Genomic DNA, 19,205 nt, shown 5'->3' on the forward strand with positions numbered 1-19,205 from the left:
ATATATGGCAAAAATTTAACATTTTCTCAAAGATCACATTCCTCAATTTAGCCATAGACTTTTAGTCGAGAAAAATCTACGCAAATATTTGTGACATCCATCAAAAACTCGAAATCATTTTTGCACGCACACTCACACATCCAAAAAGTGTTGGGATTAATAATCGAACAAAAAATAATAAAACAAGTGGATATAAAATAAATCAAAATCAAAATCGTCTCTCGCTTAAAATTACGGTGGGGGTGGAGGGCAAGTCTAGGCACTCTTGAAATTCTTTAGTTCCTCTCGTCCAGCGACCGAATCGGACTTAAATCGTTGAACCGCTTCATTACCGATTCGAACGAACGATCCTCGCCCGATACGTTCGCTGGCCCGATTCGTTGTGAGTTGAGTATGTGTGTGTTTCGTGTGAGGGCGATCGCTACGTACTAAAAATTTGCATAGCTTGCATACTTTGTCGTATGTGGTTGCGTTGTTCCTGCTGACTAAGGTAGTTGTAAATTTAGCGTAAGTTTAAATAAAATCAATCACAGTTGTTTGGGCGGAAGTAGTTAGTTAGTGTTAAGTATTCGCGTTTCTGGCCTAACTAAGTATTTGCAGCTAAGACTAAGGTCCTACGAAGTAGTTGGTTAATTAAGTAGTGCTCGTATATTATACTTGAGTATTGTTCCTTCCCGATTCTGTTCGTTCGTCCTGCTTCGTCCTGCCTCGTCCTATTCGCTTTCTCTCTCTCTATTTCTCTATTTCCGATGGTGGTTCCGATGGTGGTCGTTGTGGCTTGTGCTGTGGCTACGTTACCGATTCCCTAAGTGACTAGACTGGGTTCTGATTGATTCAATGCGTGTCTGAGGTTAGTGGCTCTCGTCCTGGTTCTGTAGTGGTTTCTTGGTTTACTGGCTTACTGGTTGCTTTGTTAGTCTAGCTTTTGACTCGGTGCTGTTCAGTTGGTTCACTGTTCGTTCTTCTGTTTTAGTCTAAGTTCTTTGAAAATCTGGCTTTGTTGGCTAAATGCAAGTTGGTTAGTTGGTTGGTTAGTTCCTGTCAGGCTCTCACTCACTGCTGCTCTCTTAACTGGTCTTTCCCTGTGGGTTCTGTTCACCCCTCCTGCCCAGCGAATCCCTACCTTCCGAAACACTGTGATCGAAAATGGAAAACTCTCTACACACTTCTTCGATCTATGCAAATTTCCGGACGCAGGACACCTCTCGCCAGCGAGCACACAAATACCTCAGCACTTCGAGCGGCATCGAACTAGAGAGAAGAGTGTCGTCTTGGACCCCTTGGTCCACTTCCGTTTCCGTTTCCGTTTCTGGTTCCGCTTCCGGGTCCGTTTAGCTGGTCTTGTGGTGCTGCTGCTGGTGATGCTGCTTCATCATGACCGCGGGGTCGATCACGTAGTTGTTGGCCTCCGCCAGCTGCTGGACGGGCAGCGGCGGCAGCTTGTCCTGCGGGTGGCGGTGGCTCACGGTGGAGCCCTTGGAGGAGCGCATCTTGCTCAGGGTTCCGCCCCCCGAGGAGTGGGAGCCACCGTTCGTGGTGGCTCCCGACGGCGGCGAACTACCGACGGCGGGCATCGGGATCTCCTGGCCCGTCTTCGGGTTGACCATCACCTTGGTCTGCTTCAGCAGCGAGCGGTCGTTGCAGAGCGCCGAGATGAGCGGCAGGTCCAGGTGCTTGCTCTTCTCCCGGAGCAGCGCGATGTCCAGGGCCTGGGCTTGGGCCTGGGCCTGCGACTCGGCGGCCATCGAGGCCTGCAGCTGCGCCAGGATGCTGTTGTTGCCCCGGCCCATTCCCAGCCCGAGATCGGGCCTGGGTCGCTCGCCCGCCCACTGGGCGCCGCTGGAGGTCTTGGTCAGCGGCGAGTTGGCGTGGTGCGGATTCAGCGTGGGTGGTTTCCGCGGCGGCAGCAGGCTCATCATGCTGGGACTGGGCTTCGAGGGAACTGAAAGGCAGTAAGAGATTGTCAGGAAGTTGCTTTGAAGGAACGGTATGTATTATATTAAGCGGGAGCTAAGGGAGATTGGTTAGAAGTTGCTTTGAAGAGAGAACAAGATATTCCCACTTCTCTGAGGAAGGATTTCAGCTGGAGTTACTGACAGGGTAACACTGGTTTCTACTCACTTGGAGGCGGCTTTTCACTGGGCGCCGGCATGGGCGGCTTCTTCAGTCGCCGGTTGACGTAGGGCGGCGGAGGAGGCGGCGGCAGGCGCTTCCCCTTGGGCAGCGAGTCGAGCGAGTTCAGAATGTTGTCGTCTGATCGCGATCGCGCGAACATCGAGGAGGCGGCGGCGGCGGAGGAGCCACTGGCCAGAGCCGCGGGGTGCAGGGGCGGCGGCGGGGGCGGCTCGTAGGAGGAGCAGAGGCTGGCCATCGAGGGCGAGTAGAGCGGCGAGTAGCTCGCTCCCGGCAGCTGGACGTAGGTGTCGGACAGGTTCTGGGTGGAGGCGTACCGCGAGTGGGTGGACAAGGCCAGCGGGAGGTAGGGCGTGCTCCGGTAGATCGCCGGCGAGACCTGCATGGCCAGGTACGGGTGGTGGGGAGGGGGCGGGGCCGCCTGGGCCATGGCCGCCAGGAGGGAGCCCTGCTTGGCGTCCAGGTACTCCTGCTGGCTGACCGCCGGATCCTGGATGGGGTAGATGACGTAGTCGACGTCGCTGTACAGCTGCTGCTGGTACAGCTCCAGCTGCTTGCGGGCCAGCTCCCGTCCGTAGAGGTGCCCGGCCAAGTGGGGATGGGGATGGTGGTTCTGGTGGCTGGGCGGCGGCGGAGGAGGCGGCTGGCGGGGCAGGCTGGGCGGCGGCGGGGGCAGGAACTGGCGCGGCTTGATCACCGGAAGGAGCACGCAGGACTGCTGGTGGTGCAGCGAGGCGGTGCTCTTGTGCAGGCCGTAAGGAACTATTGGGATCCCGATGGCCGCCGACCCCGAGTGGCGGTGGTGCGCCGCCGCCGGCAGGTGGTGCTGGTGGTGGCTGTGGTGGTGCAGCGAGGCCTGCGAGCCGCCGGCGTAGTTGGAGTTGTGCAGCGACTGCTGGCTCAGCTGGCTCATCTGGCTCAGCTGGTGGCTGCTGCACACAGATCCGTTCGAGGAGGCCACCGAGGAGCAGTGGTGCGGGGCCGCGTAGCTCGGCTTGGCTCCGTCCGGGAGCAGGCTGGTGTGCGCCTTCAGGATGCTGATCTGCGGCCGCGTGGTGATGAAGCGGGCCGTCACCTCCTCGGACTTCAGGGAGCTCATCGAGCCGGCGGCACTGGGTGGCAATGCGGGGTTGGCCGAGGAGCTTACGGATATCAGGGAGGTGGGTCGCGGCTTGCTGGCGCTGGAGTACGGCGGCGGATCCCTCCTCCGCAGGGCGGCAGGCGGGGCGGGAAGTGGTGCAAGTGGTGCCACCGGCGGACTGCAGGGCGGCGAGTCCGGCTTGGGAGCCACCACTGCCACAGGTTTGGGCACTACTGACTTGGCTTGGATCGGTGGTCCGCAGAGTCCCGTCTTCTCGTGCCTGGCGCTGTACGGCGGTGGAGGAGCTGGCGGCAGCTCCTGCTCCTGGTGGTGGTCCTCCTCCGCTCCTCCACTCTCACCACCCATTGGCAGCGTCACGTAGTCGCAGTCCGAGTGCAGGCTGCTGGAGACCGTCTTGCGGCTGGGGTAGGTGCCCCTGCCCACGATCAGGTTGGTCAGCTCCTCGGCGGAGAGCAGCGAGTGCTTGTTGTCCGTGGGGTCGCTGCCGTCGCCGCGGAAGGAGCTGCTCGTGCTCACATTGGAGTCGGAGCGCAGGCGGAACTCCTCCGTCTTCTTTCCATCCACGGAGTTGGTCCGGGTCACGTGGTCCTCCTCCTGCAGCTTCTGCGGCTGGAAGAGCCCGTAGTGGGAGCTCTTCTCCGACTCGGCCAGCTCCGAGGACTGGCCGGTGAGCTCGCTGCTGTGCATGGTGTACACCCCGGAGGTCTCCGTGGGCGGCGCTCCGTGGGCCAGAGTGTACACCCCCGAGGCCCCGGACACGCTCTCCGTCTCCACGTCCCTCGCGGAGGTGGACAGGAAGTCCTCGGGACTGGCCTCGCTCAGGGCGGAGTTCTGGGCGGTGTGACTAAAGCCCAGCTCCAGACTGGAGGAGGTGGAGTGCACCGGAACGGGCGCTCCCACTGCGGGGGAGGATCCCGCTCCGCTGGCCGCTGGCGAGGTGACCACCACGGTGCTGCAGGTGGAGGAGCACTGGGAGCCGATGTTGTGCTGCGAACTGGGCGAGTCCGTCGCCGTCGAGGAGTCGTTGTTGGCGGCGCCAATGGAGGAGCTCCGCTGGGCGGAGGAGGAGGTGGCCAGCGCCATCGCCATCGAAGTGGCCACCCCGCTGGAGGTGGCGTCCGGCGGCGTCCGCACGCTCAAGGCGGCCAGCTGCTCCTCCAGGTCCTTCAGCGACATCTGGCCCACGCTGGAGGTCTGCCTGCTCACACTGGGCCTGTCCAGGAGGTGGGCCAGCGCCAGGCTCTCGGTGGAGGGGGCGGCGAGGGGCGCGGGCGGGGTGTTGATCATGATCTCCAGCTCGTCCTCGGAGTGGACGCGGTCGCTCACGATCCCGGAGGTGGTGTTCGAGCTGGTGCTCGAGATCACCGAGATGCGCTGCTCGTTCTTGCTCTTGTAGGGCAGCAGGAGGCTCCGGGAGCAGGCGTAGCTGGCGTGGAGGCGCTGCGACTCGGCGGCCTCCTCCTCCTCGCGCTTGGAGACCTCCTTGAGGCGGGCGGCCAGCTTCATGCTCCACTGGTGGGTGTCCTTGCAGAGGGTCAGCAGCAGCTTGTTCTTCTCGTCGGAGGCCGCGTACAGCGTGATCCGGCTCTCCCCCGAGCGGATCTCGAACTTCTTCCGCTCGAACGAGAGCTTCGTGATGTTCGGCCAGAGGAAGGTGGTGGCCTCTGCCGCCTCGCTGCCCTCGCAACCGCCTCCTGCCGCTCCTCCCAGGATCTTGATGCCCTTGGCGTAGACCACGAACCAGGCGCTGCCCGATCCCTGCTCGCTCTTGGCCAGCCGCATGCGGTAGGTGTGCGCGTTGATGGTCTCGTGCAGGCTGCACGCCTGCTGGATGTACAGCAGCTCCGCCTCGGCGGCGGCCATGCCCAGGTGCTCCCGGTGGCAGGCGCGCATCGCACTCCTCGCCCACGCGGTGTGCAGTCCGCCGGGCAGGTACTCCTCCATCCGGAAGTAGTCCGCCCCGCTCGAAGGCAGGCTCGGCGGCAGCGGAAGAGGGACGGAGTCCCGCTTCGAGGTGGAGGCCACGTAGGTGGAGAGCCGCAGCATCCGCTCGTTGGCCCGCTTGCTGATCTTCGGCAGCGTGGTGGTGGCACTCAGTCCCCTTGCTCCTCCGGCTGGCGATGGCGATGGGGATGCCGCCGCCTCCTCGCCCGAGTCCTCCTTGGAGTGGCCAGTGCCCGCACCCGATCCCGATCCCGATCCAGGAGGAGCGTCGCCCAGGTCCGCCTGGAGGGCCAGGCCGGACAGGAAGACGAGCGCCTGCTCCGCCTGCTCCCGCGGCAGCTCACGCTGCAGGATGTTGTGGCGCAGCTGCAGGTAGTAGTTGTGGCGGGAGGTCTCATCTTTCAGCATGAACGGACTCTCGATGTAGAACTGCACGCGGAAGTGTAGCTCCAGGAGCGGTCGTCCATTGGCATCCAGGCCCTGAGATCGGGACAAACAGGAATTACTTTCTATATTCCTTCTTTGCTTCGGAGGATATATACTCACGTGGGTGTGCGAGGATCGCCAGCTCTTCGGGCCGTATTTGGAGAGCTTGCTCTCGGGATCTGCGAACATGTACTCGCCATCTGAAAAATCAGAGAATATAAATATGATTAGTAAATAAGATGAAGATAAATTCAAATATAAATACATTATACGTTCATTCATTAAATCATTTCTCAAGCCCATTGATGCCACAAGTTCCTTGAGATATGTATCGGTTGTCAAGTCGGATTCCATCTCCCGACTGAATTTCCGGTTGGGCGAAGGAACTTTTTGGCGCGCAGCCGCCAAGGTCGCTAATCAAAATTTTAAATGAACTTTCGGCTATGCGAGAAAGGGAGGACTAAATCGGATCGAGACCCCGACCAGACTTCTGTCAGTTTGTCAGGCAATAAACAAGCAGCCCATTGACATCGACAAGAGTCAGGGGCTCCGGCAGACGAAGGCGATGGAAACGATGGAGACGATGGAGACGACGGTGATGACGATGACGACACGTCAGGCTGTCAGATGCCCGTTGCCCGATGGTCGATGGTCGATGGTAGAAGAGGAGACCGGTATATAGACCGGGTCATATAGCTTTAGCTCCAGCTCCGATCCGATCCGAACCGAACCGATCCGATTGGAGCAGAAGGGCCCAAGGGCATGTCGGCGGTGCTCGAGAGGGCAGGGAAGACGAAGACGAAGACGACAACGAAATCAACACACACTTCATCGAACGAAAAATTGGAATTCCTGCATACGAAATGAAGAGCAGCAAGATGGAAAATAATAATTATGAGAAGGCAGGCTGGCAAGCTGGCAAGCTGGCAGGTTGAAGGGGCCACGCCGTGGATGTGGAGTCGAGGAGCGAGGAGCGAGGGGCACATCCACGGCATCGCAGCATCCACAACACGGCAGCAGCAGCAACAATATCATAATAATCATCAGCGGCCGAATAAGTGCCTATCAATGACGTCGTGGACGCGGAGTTGGAGTTGGAGTGGAAGTGGCAGCCAGTGGATGGATGCTGGGGGAGAGGAGCTGTTCGAGTTGGAGACACTCGAAAAAAAAAGTATTAAATGTGGCTACACCAATTAACAATTAATTTGAGAGAACTAAAAGGAAGACAGTTTTCACTTTTCTTTCTAAGACAACTTGAGTAATCTCTTTTATTAAAACTGCAATTAAATTGTTATAAATATTCAAAGAGTTTCCTCTTTCGGCTCAGTGTAGAAACGGAGCGAGAGCGAGTGTTGCATACCAAGCCCAAAACGCAGCGACCAAAAAGCCGGAGAGAAAGAGGAAAAAACAGGTAGAAAGACAGGTAAGCAGCGCTGGAAAAGAGGCAGCTGAAACCCAAGTCGCTCGTCGCTGGTCGCTCGTCGCTCGGTTTTCAGCCGCAGTTTTCAGCCTCAATCCTCAAACCCCAAACCTCGAGCATCGAGCATCGGGCCTCGCAACTCCAAGCGATTTCTTTTCGCATTCAAATTTCACTCCACTCGAGGAGGAGTTTTGGCCAATGGCCCTCGAATGGAATGCGTTCCTGCACGGAGGAGGAGGAGTCCTCCGACCACTGCGAGTTCTGCGAGCAGGTGTGAAGGCCAGAGGAGTCGCATCTGAGGTAGCCAGCCAGCCACTCGGCGGCTGACGGATCCTCACGCAACCCGCGTCCAGCGTTCCATTCTACGTCGTCCGCTCCCCGGCGGCAAGACCTAATAATTAACATATTTTCCATCGCATTCCTCAGCGCTCACAATTAACACGCACGCACACCGCTCGTGGAGGAGGCAGTCCGAGGGGGCAGCGAAATAAATCTTCAATTTGAAACACATGCAACACAAATTACAGCCTCAAAAGCAGAGGCAGCAGGCAGAGGCAAACCAAAGGCGAAGGCGAAGGCTCATCAAGCGGAGGAATTCCAGAGGTAATGGCAGGAGGAGGAGGGTCTGCTCGGAGATGGGGTCTCGAGCTGGAGGAAGATGCAGGAAGAGAACGAGACGGAGACGGAGACGGAGTCGGAGACAGCTGCGCCCAATGCCATGGCCTGGCATTCTTCAGATTCAGATTTATTTTCCAAAAGGTTGCAGTCCGAGTTTGAGTGGCCATAATAACCAAAAAAAAAGGTGCCTGGTAAGATTAGACGAAGAAATACCCTGCAAGAAAATGACTTTTATTACTTAGTGAAAACTTAGTAAAACTTATCTATCAAATTACACTTATTCTTAAACCGAAAACATTATGAAATCCTTTGGTTTATATGTAAGGAAAAGCCACATAAATTCGTTTTTAAATGCCAAAAGTTCGATCACAGCCTGGAGGTTAATTGTGGAGTTTATAGGGTATCCCAAGAATGGACAGACTCGGCGATAAACATGTGTGTGTGTGCATCGAAACTGGCTGAAGGAAAAAAGAGAACGAACGACGAAAAAAAAAAACATAAAACCAAAAGAATTTTAATTTCCGATGTTATCAGATGCACGCAGCCCGAAGAGAAGGGAAGGGGAGAGGGGCAAGGAGCTAGGGGAAGGGGAAGGAGAAGGAGGAGGAGGAGGGACAGCCGCTGCAAGGCCGAGTGTCCAAGTCCAAAGATTGAAGACGAAGACGAAGACGAACCAGCCAACGCCATATAATAATGATTATGAGCCATTAACAATAAATGGAAAAGAAAACGCTGGTCTACAGATTACAGCTACAAAGGGGGCGGGGCCCAGTAAAAAGGGGCGGGGAGATGACGATGAGCCGGGGGAAACCGAACCGAAAAGGTTGCCTCCTGCCCCGGAATGCGGCAGCGGAATCCGAGCAATGCGACGGCCTAAAAATAACACCAATCGCGGAGGATGACCACTCGGATGACCACTGACAATGTTGCAAAGTTGCCATCGGCCATCGGCCATCGGGAATCGGGAATCGGGCGAGTGCCACTTAAAGTGCATCTTCGCCGCGATTCAGCGACTCGGCGATTCCGAGGGAGCAGCGCGAATTTGCATAAAGATGAAATTTATTGACGCTGGCCGGCCATAAAATTGAAATTCATTTCCATCGCCGTCAACGGACGCAGACGGGACATCATTTTGGCCATTTTCTGTCTCCATTTTTTAAGGGCCAGGCCAAAAAAATCGAAAGACTTAGGCAACGAACTCGGAAACGGAGCAGGAGCAGACATTCCAGACTAGCTATTCAAACCAGATGGGGGTACACTGAAAGTTCGTTCTTGGTAACCAATAAAATAAGAAACCCACAACTGTTTTACTCTTTCATTAAAGAAAGTCTACATTCAAATAAAGAGTCTATTAAATACTAAAACCTCTGAAATATTGTAGTATCTGATTGAAGTGATAGCTAACAGAACTTCTAAACCCTCGCATTGATAATATTTTTCTGGATTATTACTTTTCTCTTCCTTTCAAACTTGGTGATATTTTTCAGTGTCCTACCTCTGAGGTTGGGTGAAAGAGTGCGGCGCGAAGTGCTGGGAAGCGCGGACGGCGATGGACGGACCTGAATTCAGCGAAGAAGAACAACAGCGACATAACCGCATGCCACTCACAAACACACTGTCAACTGGCATTGGCATTGGCATTGGCAGGAATCCTTGGCCACAAACCGTATATGTCACACACACACACACACACAGACAGACGCGAAAGCAGAATGCAAACTGCCAATTTCATAGTTGAGCCAGAGGAATCCTCGGCGAGGCGAGGACGTTGGCATGCCCAGACCCATCTTCGGATTCGGATTCAGTTGAGGCTGCATCCACAGCTCCACAGCTTCAGCAGCGAGTCCGGCCTCAAACTGCATACCAAATTCTTTGCTGAAGATGTTGGGGCCACTTGCACGCTCCCCTGCCTCTTGCCACGAAATTGATGCCAACCAGATTCGAAAATTTACGTGTTGTGTTCTTGGGCTCTTGCTCTAACATCGTAACACAAAACGAAGGGTATGTGGGAATAGTAAGTGAGTTTGTACTACATATCAATCAAAAAGGTTTTTTGGGTTTCAGAAATTAAGAATTACTTTTCACTATTTTCCTAATAACATCCTTATACCAGCTCCCTTTCTATTGAGTATCTTTTAAGGAACATTTCCCCTTCAGAGTAGGAAAACTTCGACTTGCTGCAAGCGGCATTGCTCGCTCCTTTCTCGTTTGCTCCTCCCTGGAACCACTCGTCCCCTCCATATGGGAGTGCTTGTGGGCCTTTGCAGAACGCATACATCTGAGGCCGCTGCCAAAGAGGTTGTCTGCTCGTTCTCCGGAGCTCTGGGCTCCTCCATCCTACAGCCTTCGTCCTCCATCCTCCATCCTCAGTTCTCCATCCTCGAAACTCCATCCTCCTTGGCTGTCGTTCGATTCGTTTGTGTTAATGCAACGCGCGACGGCTACCTGAATTACTGAACACGCGTCTTGTGTCTGTTCCCCTGCAGCTGCCCCTCCCCCTCCCCTCCGCCCCTTTCGTGGGCTGCCCCCTCCCCTCCCCCTGCCCCTCCCGGGTGCCTGAAATTGTTTGTTCGCCATGGAGGCGACGCGTTCCCTGGCTTTTTGTTCGTTTTATGTGCCATTTTTTGTGTTGCTCCGCTGTGTTGGTATTTTTATGTGTTTTGGCAGATCGCTTTGGCCAGAATCGAGGATGGTAGATGGTGGATGGTCGATGGTCGATGGTAGATGGAGGTTGCAGGATGGAGAATGGAGGCTGAATCTTCCGCTCTTTTTGCTGCTGCTGCTGCGGCTGATGATGATGAGCAGCTTTTAGAGCGGACTGGTTTATGTTTATTAGTTGTATTTTTCATGCCTTATCGCTGGCATTTGGCTACTCGCAACTCGGCAACTCGGAAACGACTGGCTGCAACCTGGAACCCCAGAAAGCGGACTGCGGACTGAGGAGTGCGCTACTCACCTATGAGCACAGCCAGACCGAAGAGCTCGGTGTCCAGCATCCCTTGCGTGGCAAAGTGCAGACATGTCTGCGTGTAGACCTCGCGAACCCGACTCTTGGCATCGACTAGGAAGTACAGGGTTTTCGGCTGCTGCTGCCCCAGGAGCCTGCAAATTCCACAAGAGTTAGGCAACCACAATCGCACCCGAGGGCGGCCGCTTCCGCGTCGGGACACTCACCTCAGGGCCAGGAATCGCGAGCCTGGTGATAGTTGCTCGGCTGAGGACGCGCATACTTCCAAAGGCGCGCTGACGGTGCAAAATGCTCGCATGCTGCATCATTTTCCGTATACAGCGCGCGCGTTCGAAATACGTTTCTAAACGGGGGAAAAGAAAAAACTATATTTAAATATGCCAGGATCTAAAAAAGGGTAATATTACGATTGTAGGTAGGGAGGTAATACTATTTCTATAGGTAATACCATAAAGATTGCTACTAAGCTTCCCCTAAGCTGAACCCCACTGGTATTTAAAGACACCGCTTATACTTTCCTAAGATGAGCCATTCGGAGATGAAATTTCATCGCATTCCGGAGACAAATCGCAGCATCCGAAGCGTCATTTCTAACCGCATTTCTGGCTCATCAAATGCCGATAAAGCTGCCGTTCGATCGGCGCGGTTAGGCACCATTCTTTCAGGCAAATTGATGCCGCTGGAGCCGCCCCAGACGGAGCTGGAGACGCGAGCCAGAGGAGGGCGGAAGACGGCGGAAGATGGCGATGGCGCCCGCCTCTTTTGGGCTCACCGACTGCCGAACAATTTCACCAATCAATAACGAAAGACTTAGGCGACAAACTTGATTAGCGGGCAGGGGACTCTAACTTGGACTCCGACTTGGACACAAAACCGAGTGGTGAGCAGTGAGCAGTGAGCAGTGAACAGTGAATTTTTGGGGTCTGGGGGGACTCGAGGCGGTGCGTGCGTGGCAGCCGAACTCCCTCCCCCTCTCGATGCGTTGCGCATAAAATTATTAAAATTCAGTTAAAGAAAGTTCCGAGAGTGAAGCGGCAAGGAGTGCGAGAGAGACGCCGAAACTGGCCTCGTGATGAAAGAAAAGTATTTTATGCATAAATTAAAATCAAATCGAATCAAATCAGCTTTTTGTGTGGAGCGCCGGCAGCGGCGGCGACTACGGTTTCTACCAACCCGGCGGAGACGCATAAATTTCAATATTGGCGCATTTTCTGTGTCTAATAAATTTCAACGCCCAATAAATTTATTCAGAGCCAAGTCGAGAGCCGAAAGAGAGGGCCAGTGGCATCTGCATGCCGCCGAAAGAGAGAGAGAGAGAGAGAGAGGGGCTGGCAGAACCGCCCTGACTTATAGGTACATATATAATATGATCGGTCCGATCGGAGGAATGCCTCCGCCACCTCCGTCTCCGCGCCGAGAAGCGATCATCAATCAAAGCGCGCATTTGACATAAATTAGAAACCAAAGAATATCTGGGAACACAACAAACGAAACTCCCCTCGCAGCCCCTCCCTTCCGATCCAGCGAAAGGCCCCTCGAAAAAGCTTTTGAGAAGCAATTATATTTAAGCCGATTTCCATGCGCACCTTGGACCTGGCTAAGGTGATCCGGAGAACAGGCTTGGACAGACAGACACACACTTTATGCCAGATCACCGGCGATTACGAAACGAGAATTGGAATTCCAGGTCTCTAATGTGCTGCGATTGACTTATTACCGAGGAATTTATCGGAGGAACACAGAAACTACATTGTTGAGCTCTCGAGAGGAACTGGATTAAGCGATCACTCAGTCTTGGAGGTTGGGCGAGTGATCTTAGGGGAAAAGGGTTTCGAAAGATATTAAGTGAAGTTATATATTCCAAACAATTAAATTACCGTTCTCTAAAGCCCATATGCAAATGTTTTGTTTTATCAAGTATCATTAAGTAATGCAAACACACAATTGTCTTCAGCAATCTTCGGCACTTAAGTCTAATAACATACGATTAAGCTCCGCAATAAAAGGAAGCGATGAATTGTCGCTAACGAAGGCATCCTACCAATTCTGATAACAATAAAAGGAAGCTAATTAGCAGATTACAGCGAATGGATGCAAATTCCCTGGGAAGCGAGCGTGGCCTTAATGAGAAAGAACGCTGGGGCGAAGATATCTTTCATGTTCAGCAAACGATTCCTGTCGGATAGACGAGATTTCCCCGGAAGTAGTGGCCCGGGGTCGAAATGATTGATCGAACTACTTGATCAATGGGTACACGATGTTAGTGGGGCGATAATTCCTGTGAAGACTGCTTCGAAGAAAGCCCCTCGCAGACGCTTCCCTCGAATTCCAAGGCGCTCACAATGCCGGTCATTATGCAATCGCCAAAGCCAAAGCCAAAAACCGAAACCAAAACCGAAAAAAGTACATATGTGTGATCACGATTCCCTCGGGGATGAGTCAACGGAAGGGGCGAGAGCAAAGCGTTTTTAATTCGAAATGCAAACAAATTAAAAGCATTTAACAATTTCAATCATAGCGAATTATCCGCATTCCGTTGGCTAATGAGAGCGGGAAGCGAAGAAAGCCGTGGCGACGCTAATTAGCGAGCCAACAGGAGGCGGAGGCGATAGGTGTGCACTGTAAGAAAACCTCGTCTCTCACACAAATTTGAAACTAGTTTATATCCCCTAAAGTCGAGCTTTTCTTTCGGTGTAATGGGGCTGGCAATTAAAACACGCGGCCAAGAAGCGAGCCAAGTGGAGCTGAGCGAGCGCAAGAGACACGCTAATCAGCAATTAGCAAATGGCAATAAATATTTTGTTTATGATTAAGCGGCGGCGGTCTGTTCAGGGGGTGGCTCCGTGAGTGGGTCGTCTCTTCGAGGGAGGCGACGGAGTGCAGACGCTGGTGGAGAAAGGGGACTGCGGCTGGGGCAATAAAATCCCACGGGCTCTGCCGCGAGCAAAGTCAATTAAATGGCGCAAGCGCCAGCGACGAATGCTTTCTGCTTTTCTGCTGGCTAAGCGAATGTCGAGGGGGCAAAGAGGGAGCGGGGAGAGCCGAGCAGTAAGTCAGCGGAGAAGCAGAGACGTTCCGCATACGCCACGTTGTGCTGCGACAGCAACTCAAACAGCCAGCACCGCAAAAAGTTTAGCACTTAAGCCCGGTTGCTTCGGAGGTGCATACACCTTGGAATTCCACAGCCGAGTGGTAACTAAGCAGGAAATTGGAAAAGCCAGATATTCAAAAACTCATTTAAACTGATTGCAATTCAATTTTCCTTGGGCTGAATGCGATAACAGAGACAGAGACCTTTTCCAACTCCTTTTCTCCCTGTGCAAACCCCCGTGCAACCAGCAACCAGCAACCAGCTGCTATGTCAACTGCACATGCCATTGCACTGAGCTCATTCGGGGCGTGTGTTTGTCAACCGAGTGAGCTCCAACAATCGCCAAAGTCGAACGATCGGTCGATCGACCAGACCCCGCACCTCCGGGGTTCTCCGAGGGGAGCTCAGAATTGGCGGACTGGGACTGCGACTGCGATAAACGCTTTGGCTTTGGCCGCATGTGCAGCCCATTGAAATGCTGAACGAATCAGAAACGGAATCAGAAATCAGAAATTGAAAATATCCATATGGATTCCAGCGCGGAATGCGCGCTGAGCATTGAGCAGATCAATAAACATGGCAGCGTAAACGATCGTAAAATCGAGCGGCGAGGAATGCGAATCAAATTGCTTCCAGGGAGATCATCGAGCTGATAGACGAACATCCATGTTCCTCTGCACTGATCTGCAGTCAGATCAGCAAACAAAGCCTGTTAAAAACTCGTAAAATGTATTATAGCTGGGTGGCTTGACCACCGATCAATAAAACTACTCAAGAAAGGGTTAGACTTAGGTGATCGTTCTACATATCATAACCAAGTTCTTGCTTCCGCTTGGCTGATGCAATTTATTCGACTGGATTCCAAACCCCACTCGATCAAATGGTCTCTCTCCAACGAAAGCGGCTGAGAAACCCCCTTACAGCCCACACAGTCCACCGAGAGATTCTTCGCCGCTGTGGTCTGCACCTCCCTTCTTTGAGAAAACTGGCAAGCCGATCTTTGAGCCTGAAATAAGTGCTCGAGCACCGCCGAGTGGCTCTCAAACTGGATTCGCGTTCTATTGAAAGTGTTTCGAGCGCTCTCAGCCAGCCAGCTCGCCAACTAATGAATGACGATCGGCGAGCGGTAACTTTTGACGTGGAATATTTTGCTCATGAGCTGGCCTGGCAAGACCGGAATGGAATGGACGGAGACCCGGAGCGGGTTCTACGTGAGTCTGGGCCTTTTAATTACCGATAGAACGGCAAACTGGCAAACTGGCGTCAATGGGGCGGCCAGAAATAGTTCAGTTCGGATCGGATCGACTCGGATCGGTTTAGTGGCATTTTCACACGCTGGCTGGCCAACGCGGCGGATGCGCGTCATTGAGAACTGGGCCCACAAGTGTCGTTCCAAAAGGGGAGTGGCGGTCGTCACGCGAATGGGTTGGCCTCAGCCGATCTCCAATTGGCCATCAATGGGGTACTCTCCCAGGTCAAAGCAATGTAATTTTCAGAACGTGTCTGTCTGGGCAATAATCTTAAATCTTATTACTACCTTTCCTACTAATCATAAAGTCTCTATTTGTACAAAAATTACTAACCACTCATATTTTGAAGACACTTAAGTGGGGACTTGAATGTGTTATTCGGATACCATATATTGATTTGATTTTTAATCATCACGAAAAATTGTGAAAGCAACGTGAAACTAATATAACTATGCTGTTTTCTGTATGCGGGGCTTACTTTGCCACCAAATCGGCGAATAACTCGGCGTCTTTTTGCCAAACAACGAATATCGAGGAGGAGAAAACAGAAATGAGACGACGAACCGGCAGAGAAACAAAACCAAACGGCGGCAAATGCCGAATTCCGATTCCGAGCTCCGAGCTCCGAGCTCCGAAATTCCACTTGCTGTGCCAGTTATGGCCAAACAATTTGGTGTCTTTGAAATGCGCGAAATGTCCCCGCCGCCGATAATAATAATGAAATGGTTGCTGGTTGTTGGTTGCTGGTGATGAGCAGCCAACAGGGCGGAGTGGGCCAAAGAAACCAGCGCACACGTCGTCGCTTCAGTTGGCCCGGCACCACCACAGCGCACCGCAGTCCGCACCACTGTGCACCACACCCCGCCGAAGTGCCCAACTAGGCGGAGGTGGCAACGGCGGAGGAGGCGATGGCCTCCGCAATGAGAGCAGCAAGCAGCGGGACAGAAAAAAGCAGCCGCAACGTGTGCCGCATGCCAAATCGAAGGCGTGCGAAACTATGCCTGGCGTAATACCCTAGGAAAACAGCACTGCAACGGGTGTCTTGGTTTAATGGATGCAAAAGGCGGATAACTAATGAAGCGATTGAGTTTGTTTATAACCCGATATTCTATTTAAAGATCAAATAAAAAACTGAAGTCCAATTCTTAACGGATCCAACGTTAGACAAACAACTTTACTACCGTAAATATTGACCAGGATCCCAATCCCAATCTGCGCATTTTAAATGTTCTATTTTTGAAGAGTCTTCGAGAACCAGTTCAAGTATAAAATCTCCCGTATCAGAAGCCTAGAGCGCATAAAAGATCAGCATCGATTTATTTAATAGTAGTTTAAAGTTTATAGCCGCCATATTTCTTCCGATCACTATGCACCAATCAGGCTTTCGATTCTTTCTGAATAGCATTTTTGAAATAAGCTAAAGTTTTTATGACTGTGGCAGACGGGTTCAAGTCAGTGTGAAATTAGTAGAAATAACTCCCCGAACTTGAGTGCCCCTTAAAGGTCATTCGATAGTCTATCCCAAACTGAATGAACTGGCAAAGCCGCGCTATATCTCTATCTCAGCCTCGACTCCGATTGTCATTCAAAATTTGTTTAATTTGTTGTACATTTTAATTGCTTGAATTGTTCGAAACAACAGACAACCGCACTTGTGTCTGTGTACATACGCACATTGGCTGCGTGCAGGAATTTCGGTTTACGAAATTATTATTTTAAGTATTTATTATCATTGCTGTTGCCGTTGTCAGTCTCAATGCAAAAGCCCAGGCCTGAGGTCAAGTGTGATGTGGATGTGGATGTGGCGATACGGATGGCGATGGAGATGTAGATGTCTAAATGGCAGAGCTCAATCGAAAAACCACAAGCCTACAACTACGAAACGGGGAGTACATGTGTTCATGGCGAGATACAGATACAGATACGTCCGTCCGCAGATACAGTTACCCATATGTATAATTGCCTGGTGGCAGAATCGTTTAACGATTAGCGATTAACGTTAACCGCTTGAAGCTCAACGTCTGATACCCAAAGCGTGAGTTTCCAACCATTTGTTTATCTTTCGCAGCTGATTTACATTCGAGATGTCTGATTTGCTGGCGTAATTGCCGGGCGGGCTCTGATTTCAGTTATTGTTCCCCGGTTCCCCATTGCCAAATGAAACCCCAACCCGGCTCAACAACACAGCGCCATCCCATCCCCATCGGTGGATTCGATTTCCCCCTAATTGTTCCGCTGTCGATCGTTTTCAGACAACAGTTTAAGCACCACCTGCCCCTTCCCCGGTAATAGACCACTCAACCCACTAGACCCACCTATCTAGCCCACTTGAAAATTAGAATTAGGTTTTGGATCGATAGGGGACCGAATTCTGGAAGTTTGAATGCCCTTGGTTACATTTCTTCCTAATCAATATCGGGCAGATTATTATTCCAAACGACAAAACGTTTTATTTTATAACTCAAAAGAGCTTCCTAATTTCACTATACCCTCCGATGAGCTAAAATTTGACTGACATTTGATACTCAACGGGTGAATTGCACAATTCGCTGGATTTTCGACTCTTTAGCGGGGTGCAAAAAGAAAACAAAAACCTTAAAAAGCGGGCGACAACAACGAAAAGTTAAACAATCGTTGGACGTTGGCGATTTTATGGTTGGCAGATAAGAAATTCGCTGGCATTTGTTTTGTTTGCCGTGTGCTTTATGAGTCCGTTTTCGGGGAGTCATTAAAATTCCGGGGAAATGGGCCCCATAAGGGTTTACTACTACTACTACTTTATGTATCCATATATGTATATATATGTATGTTTATATACCTAGCTGTTTCTCACCTTAAGCCGCTGCAGTTGTCGGCATTGTTGTTTCGCGTAATCCACAAAAATTGAGTTTTCAAGGTGTAGTTTGGATATTGGGTTAATTCACTGCCTATGCACTTTTAAACAAATCTATCGATTTGGCTATCGATAAACGCCTAACAGTAAAATTTTCGTTTGGTTTGCGTAGTGTTGTTGTTTTTTGACCTCTTCCACAACGCGCGCTGCGACTGCGCAGTCAACAGCAAACGGGCCGCATTCCAGCGTCGCTGGAAGGGGAGGGGGAGGGCGATGGGGCCGAGTGTGGGAGAGGGAGAGCGCACACAACGTTTTAATCAAAATTCACTCACACCACCACACGTACACATACACACTCGCAGAGAGCGCAAATGCGTGTGTGTGTTTGCTCTCTCTTTGGAGTCGTTGTTGTTGCGCGAAAGAATGCCGTTTGCTGGGTTGTTGTTGCTTTACTTGTAGTTTCCAGTGGCCAGTTGTTGTTGTAGCTGGATGTTTTTTTCTTTTTTGACCAGCGCCAACTTTTTGGAGTTGGTTTTTTGAGTTGATTTCAGCTTTTTTCACTGCCTGCTAGTCGGAGTTATTTTCGTGGTTTTAAGGCGCGTTTCCCCAAAAACAGCACTAGTTGCACACACGAACAAAAATCACTTCTGTAATTTAAGCGAATGCGAAAAGGAAACGCGCTGTTTTTGTTTCAGTGAAAACCGAACTTCACTTCGAGCCACTGTATCTGTGTATCTGTGTGTGTGTATCCGTATCTCGGCTAGCGAGTGTGTGTGCAATTGAAATCCGCAGATCACCTTTTCCGAAAGTTACACGTAAATTTATTAAGCTATCTTAATAATTTTAAGTGGAAACCACATGCTTTTCTATCCCGGCGATCTCTTCGGTTGCCGATGAAGTTAAGTGATATTGCTCCACTGATTTTTCACTGCAAGCCGAAACACACGGACACGACGAGCGCTGCTGGAAGACTGAGAGTGCTCGAGCGAGGTTGCTTATATAGACTTTTTGGATCGAGACCCGAGCGCAGATTGGTTTCAAGTAAAAGAGAGAGAGAGAGAGAAAGAGAAAGAGAGAGAGCCCCAAAAAGAGAGGGAGATCGGCTCAGCCGAAGAATTTGGCTACGTTTAGAAAAAATAAAAGACTGAAAAAACACTCGCACACAGTTACAGTTACATCTATGGCCCCTATCCCAAAAAACGTAAAGAAAAACATAAATCCAAGAGCAACAACAACAGCCTCGAAAATGTAAATAGCAATAAGCAATAAAAGAAAAACAAACTTCAAAGGAGAATCCCAGTAGCCAACTGCCTTTGTGAGTGTGTGTGTATGTGTGCCATTGTCAGTGTGAGTGGAATTCCAATGGTTTATCTCGCGAGAAGTCTAAGGACCGGATCGGGGTGGGGGGTAAGTAGGAAGG

General features: G+C 51.7%; 1 protein-coding gene across 3 annotated transcripts; it reads right to left on the bottom strand.

Moving 5' to 3' along the window:
• Positions 1–320: 320 nt before the first annotated feature.
• LOC108091460 (protein expanded) lies at positions 321–18,746 on the bottom strand. 3 transcript variants are annotated; one of them, XM_017190667.2, is made up of 6 exons: positions 17,786–18,746; positions 10,818–10,954; positions 10,600–10,745; positions 5,726–5,805; positions 2,122–5,659; positions 321–1,942 (listed from the first exon to the last, which is right to left on the bottom strand). In XM_017190667.2, the coding sequence occupies exons 2-6, from the start codon at positions 10,907–10,909 to the stop codon at positions 1,332–1,334; spliced, it is 4,467 nt and encodes a 1,488-aa protein (XP_017046156.1). In that variant the 5' UTR covers positions 10,910–10,954; positions 17,786–18,746; the 3' UTR covers positions 321–1,331. The 3 variants fall into 3 exon arrangements, with proteins under 3 accessions (XP_017046156.1, XP_017046157.1, XP_017046158.1); XM_017190668.2 differs by having other exon boundaries at positions 17,771–18,746; XM_017190669.2 differs by lacking the exons at positions 10,600–10,745; positions 10,818–10,954.
• Between the last annotated feature and the right edge of the window lie 459 nt (positions 18,747–19,205).

Source organism: Drosophila ficusphila, unplaced genomic scaffold, assembly GCF_018152265.1.
Source record: "Drosophila ficusphila isolate 14025-0441.05 unplaced genomic scaffold, ASM1815226v1 contig_412, whole genome shotgun sequence".
NCBI lineage: Eukaryota > Metazoa > Arthropoda > Insecta > Diptera > Drosophilidae > Drosophila > Drosophila ficusphila.